The sequence below is a fragment of the Peromyscus maniculatus genome, chromosome 5, assembly GCF_049852395.1.
Source record: "Peromyscus maniculatus bairdii isolate BWxNUB_F1_BW_parent chromosome 5, HU_Pman_BW_mat_3.1, whole genome shotgun sequence".
NCBI classification, from domain to species: domain Eukaryota; kingdom Metazoa; phylum Chordata; class Mammalia; order Rodentia; family Cricetidae; genus Peromyscus; species Peromyscus maniculatus.
Window position 1 is genome coordinate 81,924,637 of NC_134856.1, and position 25,537 is coordinate 81,950,173.

Sequence of the window (25,537 nt, forward strand, 5' to 3'; positions counted from 1 at the left end):
CAGCCTGGGCTACCAAGTGAGTCCCAGGAAAGGCGCAAAGCTACACAGAGAAACCCTGTCTCGAAAAACCAAAAAAAAAAAAAAAAAAAAGAAAAAAGAAAATTCAGAGCCGGGCTGGGAATGGTAGTGCAGTCTGTATCCCCAACACTTGGGAGACTGAGCTAGGAAGGTCACCAGTTTGATAACCAGACTCTTTCAAAAAGATAGACAAAATGAACAAAAAACGATTTTCAGCACAAAAATAACTGACAAGTTCACAAGTGAACCATCTGTCATACCAACGCCAAAGAAATAATCCAAACATTATTTCAGACCCACAGCTTAACTTTAATTATGTAAGTTAATGAAGGACTGGAATTTCAGCTAGGAAAGATAACTAGTGACAGACAGCAATTACTGCTGCATCAACAGCTCTTCTTTGATGTAACTGGCCATCTTCAAATGCAAGAATTATCTTACTTTGTGTTACTATACATTCCATTACCACATGTGTAACTAGAAAGAGAACCTATGTTTGAATAGCACGATGGAAAAGAAATGTCTTTTGAATAACCTTGGAAGTTATTCCAAGAGCACTGGAAAGCAAGTGCTCTTCCAAACCTTCAAAATTCAAAAAGAGAACAGAAGGAAATGGGAAAGACAGTTGATGTCCAAATAAGTGACAATCTAGGTAAGTCTAAAGGAGAAGTGAGCAAAATGCAAGAAATCCTACCTACCCATGGATACCCACGGCCTTTGGAGATATATATACTATCTATCCCTGTTAGTGAATGAAAGTCTTATCTACATCTTTCATATTTTATTGTTGCTTTTGAATGGCTGGAGGCAATTCACCAGAGGCATTCTGCAAACCTGAATAGATTCCTTGTTCTAGGCCAGGGAACTAGAGGACAAGTACAATCCCATTCTCTTTCCAGATGGATTGCTGCTTCTCAGAACACTGGGTCATCAGTAGCAATGCAACCATCTAATGCTTCCTATACATTACCATAACGGAGCTTCACAACAGACTTAGGTCGGGTCAGTATCCCTGCCCTCATTTTACAGTGATGGAACTCAGTAACTGTCACCAGTCGGGTTAGTCAGTGGCTCTTGTAGAATATTATTTTAAGATGTGCTACATTTGCTTATGCTGTGGAACATTTGCTTTAATGATGCAAAGATGTGTTGCATTCCTTTGCATTTGTTTAACTCTGTGAAGCTGGGTTACTGTGCCTGTCTAAAACACCTGATGGTCTAATAAAGAGCTGAACGACCAATATCCAGGCAGGAGAAAAGGCGGGGCTGGCAGGCAGAGAGAATAAATAAAAGGAGAAATCTAGGAGAAGCAAGAAGAGAAGCAAGCAGAGGAAGACATCAGGCGCCAGCCACCAGCTACACATGTAAGAGTGGATTAAGATTTACAGAAGAGAAAAGTAGAAGCCCAGAGGCAAAAGGTAAGACGGGATAATTTAAAGTTAAAAAAAAAAAAAAAAAAAAAAAAAAAAAAAAAGCTGGCTAGCAACAAGACAAACTAAGGCCAAGCATTTATAATTAAGAATAAGCCTCTGTGAGTGGTTAGTTAAGAACAAAAACAACCAACAAGTGGCAAGGTGGACCACCCAGTTTTGCTTTGTTTTGTTTATCACCTTGTGCTTCTGTCAATTCCAAAAGTATCGATCTCAATTTACCCTGCCTATGACCCTCACTGCTTTCCTACCTCTCTTGACACGCTCCAAGGACTCGCAACGAGAAGCACGGTAAATTCTGATCTTCTTTGCTAATCTTGCCACTTCAAATCTAAGAAGTCGACAGCTCAACGCCGACACTCCCACTGAGTCGTCGGAGGGCCTGCCTTTTTTAGTTTTCTGAAGGAGATGGGATTCGCCCAAACACCGCAGTTCGCCTCCAGGTATCTTACCTCTTGATGGTAAGGCTTCGGAAGAGCGGGTACCAGGCGGAGAACTGACAGTGACTAACATGCTCCTTCTTCATCCTCCACCCGCCGCGAGAATCGCTGCCTTTCTCCTCTCCCGCCAGTACTCTCCCGGAACGTGGCGTGTCACTTCCGGAGGTGCCCACGGAGCTAGGTTGATGAAAGGGACTCTTCCGGTCCATAAGTCAGGAGGCGCTAGAAGCTAAAGTAATGGTGGAGGTTCCGCTTAGCATGACCGCACAGACTCACGAGACACAAAAAGAATTTGAGTCCGGGAGAGAGGAGTCATGAAAGTGTGGGATTTTAGGAAGCTTACAACTCCTCTTTCGTCTCTAAGCACCTCGACCCGGAAGGTAATTCTCCGCAGCTAGGAGTTTCTACGGGTGCCGGGAGGAGGACGTGTGCACATCCTCCTTGCACCACGAGAGGCGCCGGTGTCTCTAGTGGTAGGAACTGCTTCTGCGAAGAGACTGCAGCTTCTGTCTGATTGTTTTTCCTTTCCTCCTCCATCCCGTCCACATCCCACAGCTTAGTATAGGTAAGTGGGCGCAAGCCAAGCTCGGTACTGAGTGTCCTTGGAGAGGGGAAGGGAAAGGCGGGCGCGAGCACCGCTGATGGTGCTTAGAATGCTGCCCGTCGCGCGCGTGTCTCCCAGTCCGCGCCTGAGCGCGAGAACCCGAGATCTAGGCGAGCCAGCCTAGACTACTAGAGAACTAGGAAACGGCACAGTGGACCTTTGAACGTATTAGCCGAGGCATCTGCAAGAATGGTCCCTTCTCATTCGCGAAAGTAGATTTCAAGAGACACGGGGAAGAAATCCCCCATGTGCGATCCTAGGGAGGAGGCACGTATTTTACGGTCCTGGAGATGAAAGAGGAGATGTTCGTCTGAGAAAGCAAGGAAAAGAGGAAAGTTGTCTTTTAAGCTTAAAGTTCATTTAGTCCAGTCTCGAAAAAGTTACCAGTGTGGAAAAGCACAGATTTTTACCAGTCTCTGCAATAGTGAAATAAGGTTGAAAGAGTTCATACGTGGACTTGTGGTATTGTTCTCCCTACTCCTTTTTCCATCTACCTCCCTACAAAGTTCAGTTTTGTTTTTTAAAAGAAGGAAAAACCACCAGCTGCAAGAGATAGGCCTTTAAAACCTATCTCTTGTTGCTTCCTATAATTTACAAGTCTTGGACTTGTTCCAAGCACGTATTTGTCGAGAAGCACCACCTTTCAGATATCCGCCCCCACCCAAAAAAAAATTTTTTTTGCACATTTCCCCCAGCCTGCCTAAGCAATTTAAGTTAGAAAAATAAAACCCCAGCCACTGTTGACTTCTTTAGAAAGGTGTTTGTCAGAATTAATCAATAGAATACTTTGTATTTTGAGTTAGAATACACACATACCAGAAGTATAACTTGTTTAAAAAGTACAGGTGAAGTGGTTGGAAGTATTGTTTAAAGAATATATTTTCAAAGCCAAGACAAATGTGTTACAATGTTGCAGTGTACGTTGGTGGGTTATGGATGGCAGAGATTCCTATTTAAGTACTTGTGAAATCCAGAATTAATCAGTCCCGTGTTTTTGTTTTGTTGTTGTTGTTTGTTTGTTTTGTTACTTTGAAACAAGGTTTCTATAATCCTGCCTGTCCTGGAAGGTTCCATGTCAGTGGTTCTCAGCCTGTGGGTCGTGACCCCTTTGGGTCGTATGACATATCCTGTATAGCATATGTTTACATTACGATTCATAACAGTAGCAAAATTACAGTTATGAAGTAGCAACGAAATAATTTTATGGTTGGGGGTCACCACAACATGAGGAACTGTATTAAAGGGTCACAGCATTAGGATGTTGAGAAACACTATAGACCTCAAGGTAGCCGCAAATGAGATCCACCTGGCTCGGTCTCCCCGGTACTAGGATCAAAGTCTGGCTTGTCCTCTGTGTTTTGAAGCAAAGCAGCAATAATCCTTATCTTCCTTTCCCTTTTCCTGGAGATGGTGCTTGCATAAGTGAGAAGCCTCTAATACTTGTTTTTAATTGACCTGGAAACAAAGTGGCAGTGGGAGGAAAGGTTAGCACTGGAGTGTATTTGGGTAAAGTGTTTTTTGTCGAAGATAGGAATCGATATACGGGAGAAAGCAGATCCCAGGAATGTTCCTCATTTTGGTAAAGCAATACTTCAACAGCCCAGCAAACATTTGGGCCCAGAGACTGAGACAGTTATTTGTAGAGAATCAGCTAAATTGTAAGCATCAGGAAGAGGACAGGACAGAGAAGGAAACTGGAACAGAGTCTTGTATATTTGGTGGCTTGTTTTGTGGTTTTTTGAGACAGGGTTTCTCTGTGTAGCCCTGGCTGTCCTGGAACTTGCTTTGTAGACCAGACTGATCCTGAACTCACAGAGATCCACCTGCCTCTGCCTCCAGAGTGCTGGGATTAAAAATGGCGGGCCTACATTCTGTGTTTTCAATAACTGTTTTTAGTACTGCAGTAGATTCTGCTATAGACTTAGCCAGAACTCAATAAACTGACACCACAAATAAAAGATGCTCAAGTTTTGAACAGTAGGGCTAAATTATTTTTAACTACCATGTTTGTTTTTATATTTAATTTTTTTATATTCATTTTCTTCAATAAAAACCTTACAATACAATGGTAGAAGTAATCCTAGTTAGTGTGTGCCAGTGCAGGTGGGCAGTGAGCAGGCATGTGGAGATCGAAGGACAACTTTTCAGCTTTTGGGAGTCAGTTCTCTCTCCACTGTGGGCTCCTAGGATTCCACTTGAATACTCAGGCCTGCACAGCAAGTGCTTGCTGAGCCATCCCACCAGCCCCTCAGGTGTGTGTGTGTGTGTGTGTGTGTGTGTGTGTGTGTTAATGGTTTTAATGTCAGTATTGTTAGGAGCAAGGGGATTTACTCAATGATTCCGAAGTGAAAAATCCTATTTTCTTCCTTGAATTCATAGCATAACTTCTAGGTAAATATTTCTAAACCAACAAGCTCAGTGTGTCCAAATACGATCACTGACATCTTTTTTCTACTGTTCCAGTCTCCTTTAAAATCTTCTGGGAACCACCTAGTATTCACTTCCCTAAAATAATTTACTTTTAGGACAAAATAATAAGCTCTCATTGTTGTTTGTTACTGTTAAAACCCCACCACACACTCGAATCCGAACTATCTCTTGTCTGAACTATCACAAGAAATTCCTTACAAGGCTCATTATTTTGCGGCTGTAGTCAATTAACCTACCCCAGGGTCATGACCAGCAGTTTCCTTTTGCTCATCTAGAATTAAGTGGTGTATTAATAAACTGGGGTAAATGATTTTTTAAGTCCCCAATCTCAATAAATCTCAGTCCCTTTCCTTCCTACCTATTGGCCATCCCTGCCGGGAGAAGGGGCACATTGTACACTTGAGTGGCCTTCCACCCTTACCCATCCATGTGAGTACAAGATCTCTCCATTAGACTGAGAAGAATTTTCAGTGAAGGGAAGGGCACTGAAATCCATTTGATGTGGGTACCAAAATTTTACCATGTATAGTACAAAAGAGTGTATATTTTCTGTTTTAAAAAAGCAAACTTTTAAAGTTGTGATAATAGCTAAAATTATTTAATATTTCTATACTAGTTATTCCATTCTTGGTTCTTTATTAAATGATGCGACTTTTCTATTTTTTTAAATTAATTCATTGACATGTATATACTGATTACCTTCTGGTTACTGTTTCTTCCCACCCTCTCTTATCTCCTTCCCATCCATGGCAACGCCCCTCCTCCCTACCTATGCCTTCTCCAGATTCATGACTTTAGGTTTTGTTGTGTGGACTTTTAGTAAGAGTCATCTGCGTGACCATTGGATTAGGGTTGTCCATTGTAGCCTGGAGGGGGTCACCAGTGGCTGCTCAATGATGACAGTGATTCCTTCTTCCCCTGAATTTATGTGTAGAAAGTAGTTCAACAGTGAGGGTTAGGGGCCCCCTGAGTCCTTCCTCCATCCTTGTCTGGCTGGTGAGCAGATTCATTGAAGTAATCAGTAGTTTGGAGGAGTCCTTGATCACAGTGGCTGCCATAAGATGGCGTTTTGCAGCCCTTCTTCCTGTCTGCCAGCTTTTTTTTTTAATTAATTAATTAATTTTCTATTATCAGCTTGATACAGTATGTATTCTTATCTTAATAGTGAAATGTTTCATTGAGGCTTGCTCAGTAATTGAGTAAAACCAAAATTTATTATAAGCCACAGTCATCCATGCTATATATATAGCCTCCATGCTTCTGTGGGTTGTAGTCTGTTTGTTCTTTATTTTATATCTAGCATCCACTTATGGGTGAGTACATACCATGTTTGTCTTTCTGGGTTTGGTTTACCTCACTCAAGATGATTTTTTCTAGTTCCATCCATTTGCCTGCACATTTCATGCTGTCATTGTTTTTCACTGCTGAGTAGTACTCCATTGTGTATATGTGCCACATTTTTTTAATCCATTCTTCAGTTGACAGGCATCTAGGTTCTGGCCATTACAAATAGTGCTGCTATGAACATAGCTGAGCCAGCTTTTTTTCTCCCATTCTTCCACAGTGTCCCCTGAGCTTTGGCAGGAATGCTATAAATGTACTGCTTGGGGTTGAGCACTCAACCGTGATTTACGTAAAACTTGATCTCAACTCACTGGAAAGAGGCTTCTTTTGATTGAGAATGGCAATTGTCTGAGTAGTCAGGCAGTGGTGGGACATGTCTTTAATTCCAGCAAAGGCAGGAGGATCTCTGAGTTCTGAGTTTGAGGCCAGCCTGGTCTACAGAGCAAGTTCCAGGATAGCCAGGAATACAGAGAAACCTTGTCTTCAAAAACCAAAAAAAAAAAAAAAAAACAAGTGCATTTAGACCTATGTTCTTCCTCACTGTGAGCTTTTGAGCAGGTTTGCAGTACCAGTAAGGATTCTCTCCTGTGCAGAGTAGGTCTTCTCAAATCCAATAAAAGGATAGTTGGTTGTCTCCATAACAGTTGTACCACTGTTGCCTAAGTGGGCACATCTTTGCCTGGCCATTTGTGGGGCTTACAGCTGGGTGAGACTTTGATGCCCTTTCTTCCCCTGCAGCCTGCATAGCATGTTCTGGCATTATAAAAGCTGGCAAGGAGGCTTCCAGCTCAGTTCCAGCTTGGTTATCTGTGTCATGCAGCCAAGATGTATGGTGACTTTAGCATGAAGGGCTTATCATCCAGTTAAAGTGGGCAACCAAGAGCAATGGCAAGAACCTGTATTGTTTTGTGGGCCCCTAAGGCCTCCTGACTAGCAACTCATAGTGAGCTGTCCTGCGTCTGACATGGAGATGTTTGTTTGATAACCCATTTCAAGGAGGAACATTTTTTTCTTTTTTCTTTTTTCTTTTCTTTTTTTTTTTTTTTTTTTTAAAGCCTTGCAGGATATCCAACTTAAAAAAATTTTTTTTTTTTTTTTGCTTGGAAGATTATAGGTTTCTATGTGGCTTTTTTTATACTCCTTTTATTTTGGTTGTCCCTCCCTCTTAAAATATTTAGTCCATGTATATGAGAAGGTATACATACACAGCAGGTGTATGGAGGTCCTACCTTATATCTTTTTTGAGGCAGGGTCTCTCTTGTCTGCATATTTCATGGTAGTTGTCCTGCAAGATTCTTTGGGGTGCTTGGCCTCACAGTTAGTCTTAGGAGTGCTGCTGCTACAGAGATGGGCCACCCTGTCCTGCTTTTATGTGGGTACCAGGGATCTGAACTCAAGTCATCAGACTTGCCCAGCAAGCGCTCTTACCCAGTTAGTGATTTCCTCACCCAAGTCATTTGTTTGGGAGGTGGGTTTTTTGTGGGCCATGCTGGCCTCAGACTCACTGTAGCTGATGATTTTGAACTTCAGTCTGCCTCCCTTTACTTCCTGAGTGCTGGGAGGACAGACCTGCACCACCACACTCAGTTTGTATAGTGCTGGGACTTGAACCCAGAGTTCTGTGGGTGCTGGCGGAGCACTCTACCAAGTGACCTGTAGTCCTAGTCCCTTCGGGTGTTTTTCTTTTTTTAAGACAGGATCTTGCTGTACAGCCCTAGCTGGCCTTAAGCTCACTGAAATCCCTCTACCTCCCAAGTGCTGGGCTTAAAGACATGTGTTGCCAGGTGTGGTGGCGCACGCCTTTAACCCCAGCACTTGGGACGCAGAGGCAGGTGGATCTCTGTGAGTTCGAGGCCAGCCCGGTCTACAAAGCGAGTTCCAAGATAGCTGGAGCTTTTACATAGAGAAACCCTGTTTCAAAACAAAATAACCAATCATACTCAATTATTTCTTCACACTTTTTAATTGAAGTTTTTTAATTTATTTTTTAGGGCTAGGAGATAGCTTAGTCAGAAAGCGCTTTCTATTCAAGATACCTGAGTTTGATTCCCAGCACCCTTGTAAAAAGCTAGGGGTGCTGGTTCAGTTTGTAATCTCAGAGCTCAGGAGGCAGAGACAGAGGGCTTTCTGGAATATGATGCACAGTCAGCCTAAGCTAATGGCTAAGCCTGAGGTCCCACAGTGTCCAACCTTGTCTCAAAAAATAAGGTGGGCACTTCCTGAGGAACAAACGCTGCAGGTTGACTTCAGGCTTCCACACGCTTGTGCACATGCATGCATGTGTGCACACAAGCTTATATACACCCCACACAGAGATGCAAAATTTCCCCCACTCTTTCAAAGTGCCTTGTTGATTTCTCTATCGTTATATAACTGTCTCAACTGCCTGTTTATCAGTCAGGGCTTTGCTTCTGGTTTGAACTTCTACATTCTTTTCTTCTATCTTTTTTGAGCTGTTATCTCGCCATATTATCCATGCTGGTTTCAAAGTGGTGGCCTCAAGCCATTCTCCTGTGTCGGTGTCCTAAATGGTAACGTCCTACTTCTTAGAGAAGACGCCGACGACATTACTCAGATTTTATCAAAGAGAATGCAGTGAACATGTTATCTCTTGTTAAGATTCTGTTTCACTTTCCATTTTGAACAAGCTGCAGCAGTTCAAGGAATGATAGCAGTGAGCCAGGGTACAACTCCACAACCTAGCTCTAGTTTCTGGTTTCCCTTCTCACGTCTTGACTCTCACCTACCTCTCTTTTATAATTTTTTAAATTTTCTGAGATTATAATTACAGTATTTCTCTTTCCTTTCCTCCCTTCAGGTCCTACCATATTCCCTTCCTTATCCTTTTCCAAATTCATGGCTTCTTTTTTCATTAATTGTTATTGCGCGTTATATTCCTAAATAGAACCTGCTTAGTCCATATGCTGTTAACTTGTATGTATGTTTCAGGGCTAACCGTTTGGTATTGGGCAACTAATCGGTGTGTCTTCCCTGGGGAGATGATTTCTCTCTGTTTTCTTTAGTTGCCTGCAGTTCTTTGTGCTGAGTTGGAGCCTCTGAGATTGTAGTCAGGCTTTTCTTTGGCCACCAGCTCACAAAAAACACATAGACTTATATTAATTTTGAAAGCTAAGTCTTAGCTTAGGCTTGGTTCTAACTAGCTCTTATAACTTTTTTTTTTCGTTTTTTTTTTTTTTTCCCGTTTTTTGAGACAGGGTTTCTCTGTGTAGCTTTGCGCCTTTCCTGGAACTTACTCTGTAGCCTAGGCTGGCTTTGAACTCACAGAGATCCGCCTGGCTCTGCCTCCCGAGTGCTGGGATTAAAGGCGTGCGCCACCACTGCCTGGCTAGCTCTTATAACTTAAATTAACCCATTTCTATTCATTTACTTTCTGCCTCACGGCTTTATCCCTCATCCTGCCTGCTCTGTGTCTCCTGGTGTCCCTGCCACCTTCTTCCGGTGTCCTCTCTGCCTGAAAATCCTGCCTAGCTATTGGCCATTCATCTTTTTATTAAACCAATCAAAGTGGCACATCTTCACAGTGTACAAAATGATTATTTCACAATATGAGATTGTGTCTCCCACTGTCTTAGGGTTTCGATTGCTGTGAGGAGATATCATGACTATGGTAACTCTTCTAAAGTTAAAGCACTTAGATGGAGTGGGTTACATTTTCAGAGGTTTAGTCCGTTATCATCATGGTACAACATGGTGGCATGTAGACAGACATGGTGCTAGAGAAGCAGCCGAGTGTCCTACAACTTGACTTGCAGGTAACAGGAAGTGGTCTGAGACACTGGGCGATATCTTGAGCATATTGAGACCTCAGAGCCCGCCTCCACAGTGACGCACTTCCTCCAACAAGGCCACCCCTCCTACTAGTGCCACCCCCTTAGGGGCCGTTTTCTTTCTAACTAACATTCCACACCCTGGCCCCCAACTCTTGTAACAATCACATAATGCAAAAATGTGTTCAGTCCAACTGCAAAAATCCCCAGAAGTCTATCACAGTCCCAAACTTATTTAAAAGTCTGAAGGTCACTGTTTCTCCTGAGATCCCTGCAGTCTCTTAACTGTACTCCCCTGAAAAATCAAAAATTGAGTGATTTCTTCTCAGGGGAGTACTCCCCTGCTTTCTTGGCCTCTGATCAACTGACACTATTAAACCACCTTTTAAAAGTTCTGTAGTCTTTTCCTTAAACAGGCTCACACCTGTTTTCCCAACACTTTAGGATGTAGCAAGTCCCAGGTTCCATCAATCCAAAAAAAAAGAAAAAGAAAAAAAAAACTAAAGAAAATTTTAAGGAGGTAGGACTTAGTGCAGGCATTTTGTACCATTCTAGGCAGTTGAATTTGTCCATTCAGTGGGGCTGCATGATTGCCTAAAAGTTATTTTTCTTTAGAATTAGAATTCAAAAGTTTTCTTATATCAGCACATTTCCTTGCCTGCTGTGTGTTATTAATTAGAAAGAATGGATAACTAGAAGGTAAAAGGACCTCTAGCCCAGACATAATGGACAACAGGTCTTTATTCCCAGCATTTGAGACGTGGAGGCAGGAGGATCTAGTGTTCAAGTCCAGCCTCTGCTACGTAACAAGTTCAAGGCCAGCCTGAACTACGTGAGACCCTGTCTCAAGAAACAAAGAAACAGTCTACAGTTCTTTTATGTAGAGTATGCAAGCTGATGTCACTTTCTGTCTTAGAGGGGTGTGCGTGTGCGTGTGCGTGTGCGTGTGTGTGTGTGTATGCATATATATGTATGTGTGTGTATAATAAAAGAAAGGACTTGTTGTTCAGGCTAATGAGATGGCCCAGTGAGTAAAAGTGACCTCCAGAGGCATACCATGGCACACATGTACACCCACACTCATACAACAATATAAAAATAAAGAAATAAAGCTAGGGATGTTCCTGGAGAAATGGTTCATCAGTTAAGTCCTTTTCCAGAAGACTCAAAATCCGTTCCGAGCACTCACATCAATAGGGTTACAATCCAATTCCAGCTCCAGAGGATTTGGTGCCCACTGTCTTCACAGGCACCCACATACACATAGCACACCTGTGTATAATAAAAATGAATCTTTATTAGAGGGGGCGAGCATATAAAAGTAGACTGTTGTGGAATATTAAAGATGTGTTACATTTCTTTAAAAAAAAAAAGATTTACTTATTTATTATGTATACAGAAGAGTGTGCCAGATCTCATTACAAATGGTTGTGAGCCACCATGTGCTTGCTGGGAATTGAACTCTGGACCTTTGGAAAAGCAGTCAGTGCTCTTAAACTCTGAGCCATCTCTCCAGCCCAAGATGTGTTACATTCTTTTGTGCTGTGGAACATTTGTTTAATGATGCAAAGATGTGTTGCATTCTTTTATGTTGCATTTGTTTAACTCTGTGAGGCTGTGTTACTTTACTTAAAACACCTGATTGGTCTAATGAAGAGCTGAACTGCCAGTAGCTAGTTAGGAGAGGGAGAGGTGAGGCTGCCAGGCAGAGAGAATAAATAGGAGAGAGAAAGGGAGGAAGGAGAAAAGAAGAGGATACCAGGGGCCAGCCACACAGCCGACATGAAATAAGAAAGAAAGAAAAGATATACAGAAATAGAGAAAGGTAAAAAGCCTAGAGGTAAAGGGTAGGCAGAATAATATAAGTTAAGACAAGTTGGGGCGGTGGTGGCGCATGCCCAGCACTCAGGAGGCACAGCCAGGTGGATCTCTGAGTTCAAAGCCAGCCTGGTCTACAGAGATCCAGGACAGGCACCAAAACTACACAGAGAAACCTTGTCTTGAAAAACCAAAAAAAAAAAAAAAAAGAAGAAGAAAGAAAGGAAAAGAAAAGCTATCTAGAAACAAACCAAGCTAAAGCCAGGCATTCATAAGTAAAAACAAGTCTCCATGTTTTTGTTTGTTTTTTGGAAGCTGGGTGGTAGGCCCCTAAAGAATAAAGAGTGAGGGGGGAAAAATACTGCAGTAGACTATTTGTCTATCATAAATAAGGCCCTGGGTTCAACCCTAGCACAAGGAGGAAAAAACAAAACAAACAGACATAGAGCCTGAAATTATTGAAATGTTAATTTGGCTTGCCCCAGACTTTTACAGAGGAGAACTTGAGTGGTAGAAGTGCCATCCTAGACAACTCTGTAAGTTTAAGTGTGATGGTGCTGCCCTCACTGAGAACCCCGAGGCAAGGAGTCAAGAGTCTAAGGCAGCCTGGGATGCACGGCAAGACCTTGCCTCAGAAAAACAGCTAAACTGTAAAGCATTGGTAACTGACCATAATGAGAAGTGGGTATGGAGAGTGATGTGTCATCCTTTGGTGGTTTTTCTCTGGAAAGAGTGAAATTTAAAGTGAGCAAACCTTAGTGGGAATGGACTCTGGTTAATGCAAACTGAGTCTAAGTAGGATGGCTTTGAATTCTTGCCTGGACGTAGCTTCTGCATGAGGCAGTTCTCAGAGTCACATTCGAGAAAATGCTTTGTTAGTAGATAATTGTTTTAACTATTCAAGTACTTTGACTAGTGACCATGTTTGGGGAACCTGAACAAATCTCACTCCCTTACAGCGGAACTTTCCACCTGAGGACTGCAGAGACCAACTAGATTGGAATGGAGAACCAAGAATCCACAGACCCTCCTCAGAACACCAGACAGCACATTATTTCAGAGGAGGTAGAGCTGCTTTTTCCTGCCCTTTCCTTTCCCCCATAACACTAAGTTTAAAATGAATGTGCAGGCGTTTTTCTTTTTTTTCTTTTTAGTGCCATGGGGTTTTCATTCTTGAAGATAGTTTTCAAATTATTCCAAGGCCAAGCCACATTTTGCTGTTGTCTGAAAACAGTGGTTTATCCATCTTAATTAGATGTATTAATGAAATTGAGAATAAGTGGATTGTGGCTCCTGATAGAAAAATTCTTTCTAAAAATCACCCTGGACAGAAAAACAAATAATATGTGGTTTTGCACATAATAATGTGGTTTTTAGATTTCATATTTAGTAATTACATCACAAGTGTTTGTCATCCCAGCATAAATGTTTAAAATAATAAAAACTTAAAGTGTTCGTCATTCAAATTCCCCTGAGTTCTAGAATTAATATTATTGAACAAAGAACTAAAGTTACTGAATAAAGCTTTTAGAGCCTTTTCCTCTCAAGAACCAATTGTTGTAGTGGATAACTTTTAAATATTCAACCTGGAACTCTGGTCCTGAAACTTTTCTGGAATTCTTTTTGATTTAGAATCTTACCATGTTGTCTGTGAACAGATCTGATGATTCGGTCGGTGTTGGCCAGAAGGGGTGGGAAGGGGCTAGTGAGAAAAGGCTATTGCTTTAAGTTCACAGTGAACATCATCTCAGCTCGGCCTGGTGCCATAGGTGAGTTATGCTCCCAGACTTCGTGGTGTGTGGGCAGAGCGGTTCTGATGCCTGTCTTGGATTGGGTGGGAACTTGGTCAGAAAGAAAATCTAGTCTTTATTTTCCTAGTAAAATTTTACATACAACTACACACAAGTGTGGCCGGCTTTGCACATATCCCTGGGGTCAGAACTTGAGAAACAGCCGGAAGCTCTCCCAGATGTACTCCCGTCTGGTACCGGTTTTTGCCAGCCCAGGTGTGGCTTGTTTTTCACGTAACAGGTGCCGACTCTCACCGAGCCACACCTGCTGTGCTCCCATCCCTAGACTGTCTTTCCCCTCTTAGTTCTGCCTGAACCCCCCCCCCAAAAGCCCCACCTTAGAGAAACAACTTTGAATACCTAGTCCGAGCTAGAAGCTTGCCCACAAATAGTATTGGGAGGGAAGCAAACTGGGGGGGACGGGACATAGAGAAAATTTGAAAGAAACACAATTTGATTTTTTTAAAAAAGACCAACTTGGTTTGAAAATTTCCTGCCTTCTAAATATCTGATTTTGTTTTAGTTGATTTCAGAAGGAAAATGGGTCAAATTTGAAAAAACAACTTACATGGATCCTACTGGGAAAACGAGGTAAATGTTTTTCTTTGTCTGGTTTCTCCAGGTCTCTCGAGTGTCTGCGTAGACACTGGTGTTTCACTGTTGTGAGCTCTTCTAAACAGAGTCAAGTCCAACTCTTCCTCCATTGCTAAAGCGTTTGGGTCATTGATAATCTCTGAATAAACTGAATTACAGTTGTTACTATACCTAATCTGGAACCCATTTTAACTATTCTCCATAGTATTGTGGACCTAAAACTTGTGATTCTGGCTTAACAAGCTACAGAATATTCAACAGTGTCTACTGCTTCCTTCTGATAAAACCAAATTTTTTTTTAAAGATTTATTTATTTATGTATACAGTGTTCTACCTGCATGTATGCCTGCAGGCCAGAAAAGGGCACCAGATTTCATTACAGATGGTTGTGAGCCACCATGTGGTTGCTGGGAATTGAACTCAGGACCTCTGGAAGAGCAGCCAGTGCTCTTAACCTCTGTGCCATCTCTCCAGCCCTAGAACCAAATTTTTAATGTCTGAGTTAGAAGCACTAAAAAGAAAACAGAACCATTGCTGACTATTATATTTAGAAGGAGCTGTGGATGCAGCTCCGTGGTGTAACACTTGCCTAGCATGGACAAAGCCCTGGGTTTGATTCCAACCACCACAGAAAAAAATGTAAATCAGGAGGAAAAAAGTAATGTATTAAATAATAGGTTTACTATTTACTCAATGAAATGTAATAAGGAATAAAATAAAATATAATAAAATAAATTTAGTATCCAGACTATATCATACCAAATTAGAAAAAAATTCCATTTGCTACACAATCATGGAAGAATCATGTTTTTGTGTGAGCAAATGCATTTCTCGAGGTGACAACACATAGATTTGTTGATGACTGAAACAAATTTTAACTTTCTGCTGAACTAGCACAAACCTTACTAAGGCTCATTATTAGAGAGCTCTGGAGGCATACTAACAGACAGCAGACAGACTAAATGTGGAGTAAACAGAGTGTAGGTGCAGACCCAGGACAAACCTGTGGCAAGACCTGAGCAGCAGGGGGTGCATTATGTGCAATGGACTTATACTGTGAAATATGTAGACACTAGAACTCAGGATATGAAATAGTTTAGCTCTGTTTCTCCGAAAATGAAGTTTATAGCACAAAATACAACCTTTAACACTAAGAAATCTAAAGAATATATGTCAGTTCACGGCCTCTTGTGTCTTCACCTGATCAGCCTTCGGGTATTTACTGATGAGGAAAATATGTCTAAGTCATTGTCCCAGTTAGGGCTACTATTACTGCAGTTAAACAGCATGACCAGAAGCAACTTGGGAGGAAAGAGTTTATTTAGTTATGTTTCCATATCACTGTTGATCATCAAAGGAAGTCAGGACAGGAACCTGGAGGCAGGAGCTGATGCTGAGGCCCTGGAGGGGTGCTGCTTACTTGCTTGCTCCCCATGGCTGATTTGCCTGCATTCTTATAGAACCCAGGGATGGCACCACCCATAATAGGCTGGACCCTCTCTCAGCGATCACTAATTAGGGCCTGCACATTTTCTCAATTGAGGCTCCCTCCTCTCTGGTGACTCATAGACGGTGTCAAGTTGACATAAAACTACCCAGCACAGTCACTGGGGGATGTTTTCCCCAGGATTCCTATTTCTAGGTTTCATTCCAGAGAGTCTATTCTTTAACTTGGGAATGAGTTTTTAAGTCGAACTACCATGTTTTTGCTGCCTGTGTAGAGCATATTTCCTCCTGGTCTTTGACGAAGGGTTATGTACAGCATTAATAGCTCTTACCATGGTGTCAAGCTTTCAAGTATGACTATAGACCATGTTTCATTCACTTATAAAAATTCATTCTCTGTTACCTCAAAGAAAAGCATATGTATAAAGGATAAAAATAGCTGTTTTATTCATTCCTGAATTACACAAAGAAGGAAGCTGTCGTAGCTTTGGGTTTAGCTGGAGGACAAGTAGAAACTAAGCTTTTCTCTCCCGCAGGATATGTCTGTGAGTTCTAGGACAGTGTCTGGGGCATTCTTGCTGTACTGTTTTAAATGTTTATATTCTCCTGCACATGATGTATGGCTCCTTACTGCTCGTTTACTTCACCTTAACCACCGTAATGATGCTACTCTTGTTTTCCTTATTCCTAGTGTATTTGGGATGGGACCTTCAGTGCTCTTCCCAGCACTGTCTCCAGTCTTTAGGACTAACCTAAGAGGCAGCAGAGAACTATGACAAAAGGTGTTTTGTCTCTTGTCATCTGTATTACTTATTGGAAATTGCTTGTTGGTTGGCTTTCTTGCTACTAACAGGAACGTTAGGCTACTGTGAGTTGTCACAGCAGTTTGATTTTTATTTTCACACGTTTGTCTTGTAAAACTTGGTGTAGTGCTGAAAGGTGTATAGTTTTCAGAAAGGGTTTTTTGTTTTTTTTTTAATTCTTGTTTTAAGCCAGATTAAATATCTGGAACTTTTTGTAGAAATGTGGTATTATCAGATCTCAAGGACACCGGGGAGCAAATGTATGAGCAAGAGGGTCCCTTAGAGTAGGATGTTTATAATTTACTGTCCCTAGAGCCATCCAGACTATAACCCCACAGCCTAATATTGTTCACCTCCCAGCTCCATCGTTACCTTAGCATTGCTTTCCGCCCCAATCTATGAGAACCAAAGGAGGTGAAATTTCCTGTTATCCCTCCCCCTTTTGAACAGTGTGTTTTGGTTTTTTTCCCCCTGTGACGAATTTCCCATATAACTCTACCTGATGTTCCTGTGAGAGCAGGTAGAATGCAGAGATTTTACCAAAACCTGAGAACAAACAGCCAGGAACAAATCACTAACACACAGTGAAGCCATAAAAGGGAGCAAGAATATGACGTCAAGTACTTCACTGCTTCCTCTAGGGACCCATCTTTTTTTTTTTTTTTTCTTACATAAGGCCACACATAAGGCAAAGAGAATCTAATTCCTCAGCTACGTGGAAAAGATCTGCTTTCTTGAATTGTATAGTTTAGTCACCTATTTTAAACCTGCAATAATGTCAGTGGTTCATGTTGTGCATGGCATCCTTTGTTCTTGGAAATGCATCTGGAATGTCCCTAGGGGCTGACTGCATCACTGGAAAGGCTGGACAGCTGCACTACCAGCTTATGCTGCACATTGTGGACTTAGATTCAAACCAAAGTATTCTGAGGGTGCAGTGACTCCAGTGCTCGGCCACTCGCTGCTTAGATGGCAGCCAGAGGCTGAGGTGGAGGGTGTCAACCATTCTCTTTCTAATCACATGTACTACAGGAAAGCACAGTTGATCTTTACTGTGGTCCTTGACTGTTTTCATTAGCATATTTGCATGCATTCCATTTATGAAGTTGTGCTAGTCACCAAAAAACATAAGGAGATTCTTCCCACTGCCACTACTGATTTGTTTTTCTTTGTTCTCTGCCTGCATAGAACTTGGGAAACAGTGAAACTTACAACCAGGAAGGGGAAATCTGCTGACGGTATGACTATCATAACTCTTTCTGAAGGAAGTTAGCACATGAAATCGTAAGATGGTGTTTAATATAACCAAAGACCTCAAAGCAGAATTACCTTCAATTAGGAATTTTTATGTGTGAATCTCCTGTTTTTACAATGCTATGTTCCAGAGCTTTCTGTATAAGTAACTTCTGACTCCCATTTTCTAAGCTAAGAACAGTTTTGAAAGAAAGATGTGTTAACCTTTATAGCCAAACATATGTCGGTATAATTTGAAGCTACATGCTGTGTATTCGTATATGAAGACCACTGGAGTCCTTTGTACTCGGAAGGTGAGTGCCTTTGGGTGTGGTGAAATGATCTCCCACCTTCCTGCTTCAGTTGAGAGGAAAGATTATTGGGAAAAGGCTCCCGTTCACCTCTTGCAGGCATGTGGCTTGGCTGCAACCGCATCAGAAACATCCTGTAGCCACATGTGGTGTGGAAAAGCTGAGCTTTTTGTTTTTCCATCTTGATTTGGTTTTTATAGGCGACAAACAGTTGCTTTGCTACAGCTGCTCTTCACTGTTAAAGCATTTGGGAGCTGCTAACAATCGTCCCCGGTGGTGGCTGTCTCCACAGCCAGTAGCTTTCTGGTTTTGTTTTAAGGCCAGATTATTTAGAGGGGAAGAACTTATATTCTAAAACAGCAAAAGTCGGTCCGTTGACATAGAAGACGTGGTGGGTCTCCACTGGCTTCTCCCTTAGGGGTCTCTAGCAGCGTGCAGACCACCCTCTTCACCAGCTGCCACTTCAATGGCTGCTGCATGGGGAGCTGGGGTTTCCCATCCTTGGCCCTGTGTGACATGTTCAGTTTCAATTTTGACTTCCTTAAGAATGTGGCTGGGCCTGATGGTGCACACCTGTAGTCCTATACACTCGGGAGGCTGGAGCAGGAAAATCAGGAGTTTGAGTTAGCCTGGGCAGTAGAGACAACATAGTCAGACTCCATGTAAAATAGAAAAAAAGAATATTGTGACAACTGAAAACGATCTTTATAATTAAAGAGTATTTTAAAAATCTGACAGAAGTGTTACTTTTTGTTGTTGCTGTTGTTTCTTCGTTTTCTTTTTTTGAGACAGGGTTTCTCTGTGTAGCCCTGGCTATCCTGGAACTTTGTGGACCAGGCTGGCCTTGAACTCGGAGATCTGCCTGCTGCTGCTGGGACCACCACCACCTACCTGGCTTCCTTTTTACATTATTAAATGAGACTAGTTTCAAACTTGGCTGCCAACACAGAAGATGAAGTTCATTGCTCACTGCTTCAGCAGCAAATTCAGAGTGATGTGGCTGCATCTTCAAATCTGGAGTCTGTGTCGAATTGCTGTGGACAAGTTCTAGCCTGGCTGACCTTTCTCAAGGGTTCCTTAGCTTTGTTTCTGTTTGACAGCCGTGTCCATCATCCCAGTGCTGCAAAGAACTCTTCATTACGAGTGTATTGTTCTGGTGAAGCAGTTCCGGCCCCCAATGGGTGGCTACTGCCTGGAGTTTCCAGCAGGTGAGTAACTCTTACGTAGGTCCTTGGCCTGGGACTAGAACTGCATTGCTTAACTCTGAATCCCTTATGTCTTAACCTCTTTCCATCTATCCCGGTAACTGAAAGTAAATAATAAACATTTCTAAGGCAAGGGAAATGACTCAGCCGTTAAGTCATCTTGCTCGCATAGCAAGTGCTTTGAGTTTGGATCCCTGGAATCCCATGTCAAAGCCAGGGAGTTTTGGGGGCTTTTCTAGAATCCAAGCCCTGGAAGGTGGACAAGGAGTCACTGAAACAAGCTGGCTGGTGAGACTAGCCGTTATCAGCAAGCTGTAGGTCTGACTGAACGATGTTGGGTGGAAGAGTGATTGAGGAAAGAGTTTTACATCAACATCACTCCTAGACATGCGCGCGCGCGCACACACACACACACACACACACACACACACACACACACACACACATATATAAAATACCATGTTTCTATAATGAGACTCCTTCAAGCCCTGGCACGTTTGGGGTTAGGCAAACCTATATACATGATGTGCAGCTCAGTGGACACACCCCCTTTCCACCTAGCTCTCTGACCTCCGTCTCCCAGTCACTGCTGTCAATCATTTATCCATTTAACTCCCTCTGTCACTCACAGTCGTTCACAGGAATTTAATAGTAGTCAGTAATTCAAACTCTAAATGGCAAAGGCCGTAACTAGAAGACACCTTGGTCTGCCATAAACAAACAAGTCAAGAAAATTCTTGATTTTTATCAGAGGTATTTTTTAGATTCATTGTAATTAAAGAAGCCATCCAGAATTGGATACACAGTATTATAGCAATTTATCGGACTGTACCCATATGAAGGAATGAATAAACCCCATGTATTTATGGAAAGTGGTATACTTTACAGCCAGGTTTATGAAGCCCAGTAGGATTTAGGTACAGTGTTTACCCAGCATGCACAAAGCTCTGTGCCCCATTCCCAGGACTGAGGTGGGAAAGCCCAGTTCACACTAATATATAGTTAGCTCTTTTCTTTCTCACTTGCCATTTCATTAAGTTAATAACACCAAAAGTGATTTAAAAATTGAACCTACATTTTACTTGTTCTTTACATGGTTGTATACCATTCAGGAAAATGAACCTGAGTTATAACTTTCCCTGTTTGGTCTATCTGTTCCTCATATGGCCGTACGGGCACTCCCTCCTGGCTCTTCATTGCTGGGCCGAGGTAGTTTTCTGTGAGGAAGGAAAGCAAGATAACTGTCACCATAGGGGAAAAAAAATCGCATCCACCTCTTGTACTATAGTCCCATAAACTGACTCCAGAACCCAGGCCGCTTGGCCGCCACCAAATCATCTTTCCTCAATGCTGTCCCTCTTGTGCAGAACATGGTTGAGATGTTCATGAGAAACACCTAGATGTAAGCAGGACACATGAGTAATACCTACCGTAGCCTGCTCGGGATGTAAGGGTCACTGTGACTTCCACTGTGAGAAAACTGTTCAGAGAACTCTGGCTTCCTCCTGTCCTCCAGGGCTCATCGATGATGGTGAGAGCCCAGAAGCAGCCGCTCTCCGGGAGCTAGAGGAAGAGACCGGCTACAAAGGTGATGTCGCTGAGTGTTCTCCAGGTTCGTATTGCTTGGCAGGTGTCATTGTCTTGGACATGAATGAAGCAGGAGTTCCTTATGGAGTCAGGCAGAGAGGAGCCAGGGATTTAGACTGGTCTCCAGCCACGTACAGTGTAATTCTAGTCGGCCAGAGCTGAGGCAGGATTGTGAGACGAGACGCAGGTCAGCAGGGGCTCCTCAGTAAGCCAGTGTTCATTGCCCCTTCCCCCAAATTAAAAAAGGAGGGTTATTCTCCATCAGGGAGTGAACTGCCCTTCTGCACGAGAGCAAGTTGGAGGACCTGAAATTGGAAAATTATGAAACCAAGTTGTCTTCAGAACATAGTAAACCTTGCTGCTTGCTTACCTGTCTCGGCCGAACTCCTCACTGGGTTGGTTTGTCGCCATCAGACCCCTCCCTCTAGCCCCTCCGACTTCCCAGACTGATGCAAGAACTCCAGGAAGTTTGAGAGTTTTGGGAGTTGCACACACGTTCTACAGGCTGGTGGCATCTACTGACTAGATACCCGTTGAGTGACCCCCGAGCCCCAGCTCTTCTGTGACATTAGTGAAACAAGTGGCAAGGGACTAAGGCGCCTGCCTCATTCTTAAGACAGTTGTCACTTTTTTCCCAGCTGTGTGTCTGGATCCAGGCTTGTCGAACTGTACCACACATGTTGTCACAGTAACCATCAATGGAGATGATGCGGAAAATGTAAGGCCGAAGCCCAAACCAGGTGAGGGTGTGTTGGATACATTCAGGCTGGTTGAGCTGCATTGAGGATCTTTTAACTTGCTAAAATAAGCTTAGTTTTCATTGAAAGAATCATAGTCTGCCACAGGTTCTTGGTATGTACTTGTCTGCTTCCCAGTGTTGGATAGGTATTTTGGCACATTCTCTTCAGTATAGCATTGATCTTGTATGTGTTTTGTTTCATTTTTATAAAATGTTAAACTACAAAAATCATAAAATATGTTCAGTTTTATAAAATGTTCAATGTCTTTTTTTTTTGGTTATGTGGAAAATTGATTCCCATTTAATGAGCTACAGACCCAACTAGAAAGTGAGAAACTTCAAAATCACCTTGGTTTTGTCTTCATGTGTAAGAACAACATATGTTAAAGGCTGTAGTCTTTTATATTTATAGAGTTTGTAAGGTTATTCTTTGCACTAAAATATCCCCTAGCAAGTGGGGTCCAAAAGCATTAATACGTTATTGATTCCCTGTCCTTTCTCCTACCCTTTTGAAGGTGGGTTAATGGATGGATGGATGGATGATCAATACACACGGTTAACAGTACACACACACAGGGACACACACACACACACACACACACACACACACACACACCATAGTAAATCATGTTTGAGTGGTAATTTCTTATCCTTGTAAATTATTCCTGCATATGTTTCATTAGTCTCTTGTAGCCAGTTTTAAATGCTTAATTGTTTAAACTACAAATATTCATAAGACATGGAAGACATTTAGGAGCCCCTCAAAGTTAAACATAGAACTATCTAAATTCTATTACGTGTGGTAGCACACACCTTTAATCCCAGCACTCTGGAGGCAGGGGTGGGCAGATCTCTGTGAGTTCGAGGTCGGCATGGTCTACAAAGTGAATTTCAAGACAGTTTGGACTAGTACACAGAGAAACTCTGTCTCCAAAAACAAACAAAAATTATCTAGAATCCAGTATTTCCAAAGGAAATAAACTAAACTGAAAACAAGAGACTCAGATTCTAATATATTGGATAGTTTCATCACTTAAAGCAACTGAAATAGAGACTAGTCAGGATTCTACCAGCACTTGAATGGATAATGAAATGTAGAATTTTGATAAATGCTACACTATGAATGAACCTTGATAGTATTGTGCTAAGTGAAAGAAGCTATATTCAAAAGGGCAAACGTGATTCTATTGATATTAAATACCTAGAATAGACATTCATGGAGACAAGAAAGTGGAAATTGTCAGAGATGGAGAGTTACTGTTTAGTGAATTCCAACTTTCAATTTGGGGTGACAAAATTGTGAGCTTAAGAGTAGTGATGTTTATACAACTCTCTTAATCTTGCTGAATTTTAATGTAAAAAACGGTTAAAATGATAAATTTTGTATTGTGTATTTGTCCACAAGTATAAATGTAGCAAACATACAGTACAGGATATACTTTAGATTTTGCTGTGAAATGTTTGATCTGGAGAATAACAATGTTATATCATTGATACTGACTTTACTATGATATAGTTAATAGTCTTAGGCTTCTGTTAGATTCTTTTCCAGTCTTTATATTTGCACTGGAGTCTTCCAAAGGCTTGCCACAGCAAGCTGTACTAAAATATGTTCTTCCCTCTTTTTATTTTCAGGGGATGGAGGTATGCTATTCAACTCCCAGTGGCTGGCCCTGTGATGGCTTAGTGTAGTGGTAATGATGGGTGCAGACATTTGGGGCTGTTGGGGTTCACTCCTGATCTTCAGCTTTGTTTTACTGTATTCTGTTTGTTTAGAATTTGTGGAAGTGATTTGTTTCCCAAAGAATGACCTAATGAATAGACTTGACGGTAAGCACCCTAAGCTTATTACCCAGCCTTCTCTTGGTTCCCTGCCCCCATCTCTGTCCACTGTGGCATTATTATAATTCCTTCATCTCTTAATGTCAGACACCTAGAAACTGTTGACCAATGCTAGTTTTCCTTTTCAAGTGATGTACAGTTTAAAATTTAAGAAAAACATTGTGTCAAGGGAAAGCTTTAATAGGGGCCTTTTTAAATTTTTTCCCTACATAAGTGATTATTTTCTTGCTATCTAACCAAAACTATTGAATGCTTAAGATCTTTGATCCAGCCGGGCAGTGGTGGCGCACGCCTTTAATCCCAGCACTCGGGAGGCAGAGGCAGGCGGATCTCTGTGAGTTCGAGGCCAGCCTGGGCTACCAAGTGAGTTCCAGGAAAAGGCGCAAAGCTACACACAGAAACCCTGTCTCGGAAAACCAAAAAAAGAAAAAAAAAGATCTTTGATCCATACCAGTGCCAAGGTGTAAATATGTAGCTCAGCTATACTGGTATGTTAGATAGTCTTTGTAGACAGTCAAGTTAAAGACTCTTACAGCAGTTCTCCAACACATACTTGACTGAGAAGCTGATGTAATGAACCCTAGTAAATGTAAATCAGTGGTCAGTTGGTTAGATCAGCCCATCCCACAAAGACAGTGCAAAAGTCCTGTTAGATTCTGTGAGATAATATTAATGAAGAGGTGACAGAGATCCTCCGAGGTGCCCCAGCTTTGTGGATCCCCATTCACCCATTTGTGAAGAAGTGGAGCCTTTCATGATCCTAACTTCTTATGCGTTCTCTGCTAGGAAACTAATAACATTTCTTCTACTGTTTTTAAGTAGCTCCTTTGAAGATTAGCACAAAATAACAAGTATTCATTGACCTGAGACTCTAAGAGCGGTCCTTAATTCCTCCCATGCCAGTCAGTGGCTTATGGCTTCACTTGAGAAGCCGAGAGCTCTATTTTGAAATAAATGTCTGTAACTTGTTTGAAAAGTTAAGTGACTATCAAAAAAAACTGATTTTATATTCTCAGGTTCAATTTCTTTACCTTTTCAAAAAGTAGAGCTGAGATAAAAATCATCACAATACCTCCAAGCCAAATTAAATGTCATCATTTATTCAGATGGCAGCCAATATTAGGTAGTACAGCTAAAGATGGGACAGGCCTTATGGGTTTGAGGTCTGCCACTGTTGCATTACCAGTACTAGCTTCTTGTTTTCCTAAATCAAATAAGCCCTTCCGGTGAGGATGCGTGAGAAAAATGAAACATAATGAATGTAAGTGAAGCACTTGGCCCCCAGGTGCTTAAATAGTATGTGATGGATGTTTTCTTTACTTATAGAATATCCCTTATAGAATTCCTTCTTTCATCACCTGACTCCCCTTCTGGTCTTAGAAGGGGATAATTCAGCAAGAAAGAAGAGAGGGAAACAGCCAATTTACCTAACCAGTATAACAAACTATAGGAACCAACTTTCATCTTCTGCCATACACAGGTGAATAGGACATGAACCCTGCCTCAAGGGTCAGTTGTCTTTGAGCTTATCCCCAAACACATGGCTCAGAGACACTGGGCCACTGAGATGGCTGAGTGCTGAGCCTGATGAGGCGTCTGTGGCGCTACTTTTCATCCTTTACTCTGTAATTTTAGTGTCCCCAGCATCTAGTATAGGAACTGGCGGAGTATGAACAGTGATTGACTAGGCTCTCCTGTCATTGTCTCTAAACTGTCACCTTTGCTTCCTTAGCTTTGGTAGCAGAAGACCATATTACAGTGGATGCCAAGGTCTACGCCTATGCTCTGGCACTGAAACACGCCAACTCGAAGCCATTCGAAGTACCCTTCCTCAAATTTTAAGGCCAAGGAGGACACTGGCCATGTTTTGTAAATGAGACCATAAGGCCTTCACTATTCAATGTATTCAATTAAGTTTAATGTAGATCGGAAATCAGCTTTTTCATAAAATAAAAGCACAGACTGCATGTGGTATGGAATTATAATTACAGAGAGGATGTAACCTTCATTTAAACTTGTTAAATGCTCATGAAAAAAACAAATGTAAGTAGGTATGTTAAAATTTCTTAACTTCACCTAGTCTAGAAGGTGAGGGTATTTCTCAGGAATAGACTT

At 41.9% G+C, this 25,537-nt stretch overlaps 3 protein-coding genes across 6 annotated transcripts in view; 1 reads left to right on the forward strand and 2 right to left on the reverse strand.

Moving 5' to 3' along the window:
• The window catches only part of Cdc123 (cell division cycle 123), a 49,119-nt gene extending 46,829 nt beyond the window's left edge, over positions 1–2,290 (reverse strand). The window contains exon 1 of one of the 2 annotated variants that reach the window (XM_042278121.2): positions 1,901–2,290. In XM_042278121.2, the coding sequence (XP_042134055.1) occupies positions 1,901–2,097 (197 nt within the window). In that variant the 5' untranslated portion in view covers positions 2,098–2,290. The remainder of the gene's footprint in view (positions 1–1,900) is intronic. The other variant, XM_076572764.1, reaches the window with a different exon arrangement.
• Positions 2,203–25,407, forward strand: Nudt5 (nudix hydrolase 5). 2 transcript variants are annotated; one of them, XM_006974654.4, is made up of 10 exons: positions 2,203–2,453; positions 12,832–12,937; positions 14,186–14,253; positions 17,694–17,743; positions 19,150–19,257; positions 20,771–20,866; positions 21,480–21,581; positions 23,216–23,224; positions 23,357–23,410; positions 25,155–25,396. In XM_006974654.4, the coding sequence occupies exons 2-10, from the start codon at positions 12,875–12,877 to the stop codon at positions 25,262–25,264; spliced, it is 660 nt and encodes a 219-aa protein (XP_006974716.1). In that variant the 5' UTR covers positions 2,203–2,453; positions 12,832–12,874; the 3' UTR covers positions 25,265–25,396. The 2 variants fall into 2 exon arrangements, with proteins under 2 accessions (XP_006974716.1, XP_076428880.1); XM_076572765.1 differs by lacking the exon at positions 23,216–23,224 and having other exon boundaries at positions 21,480–21,589; positions 25,155–25,407.
• Sec61a2 (SEC61 translocon subunit alpha 2) overlaps positions 17,187–25,537 on the reverse strand; it is a 37,312-nt gene continuing 28,961 nt past the window's right edge. For both annotated transcript variants that reach the window (XR_013051462.1, XR_013051461.1), the window contains exons 12-14: positions 20,685–21,146; positions 20,330–20,471; positions 17,187–19,355 (exon numbers count right to left, since the gene is read on the reverse strand). The gene's annotated coding sequence lies outside the window, so the exon portion shown is untranslated. The remainder of the gene's footprint in view (positions 19,356–20,329; positions 20,472–20,684; positions 21,147–25,537) is intronic.

What these genes read in the sequence shown, in the direction of transcription:
- Nudt5 (XM_006974654.4), top strand. Translation starts at nt 12,875, where the DNA reads ATGGAGAACCAAGAATCCACAGACCCTCCTCAGAACACCAGACAGCAC. An exon ending in TGTCGCTGAGTGTTCTCCAG is followed by an intron (nt 20,867 to 21,479) that starts GTTCGTATTGCT and finishes CTTTTTTCCCAG; the next exon opens with CTGTGTGTCTGGATCCAGGC. An exon ending in CCTAATGAATAGACTTGACG is followed by an intron (nt 23,411 to 25,154) that starts GTAAGCACCCTA and finishes TTGCTTCCTTAG; the next exon opens with CTTTGGTAGCAGAAGACCAT.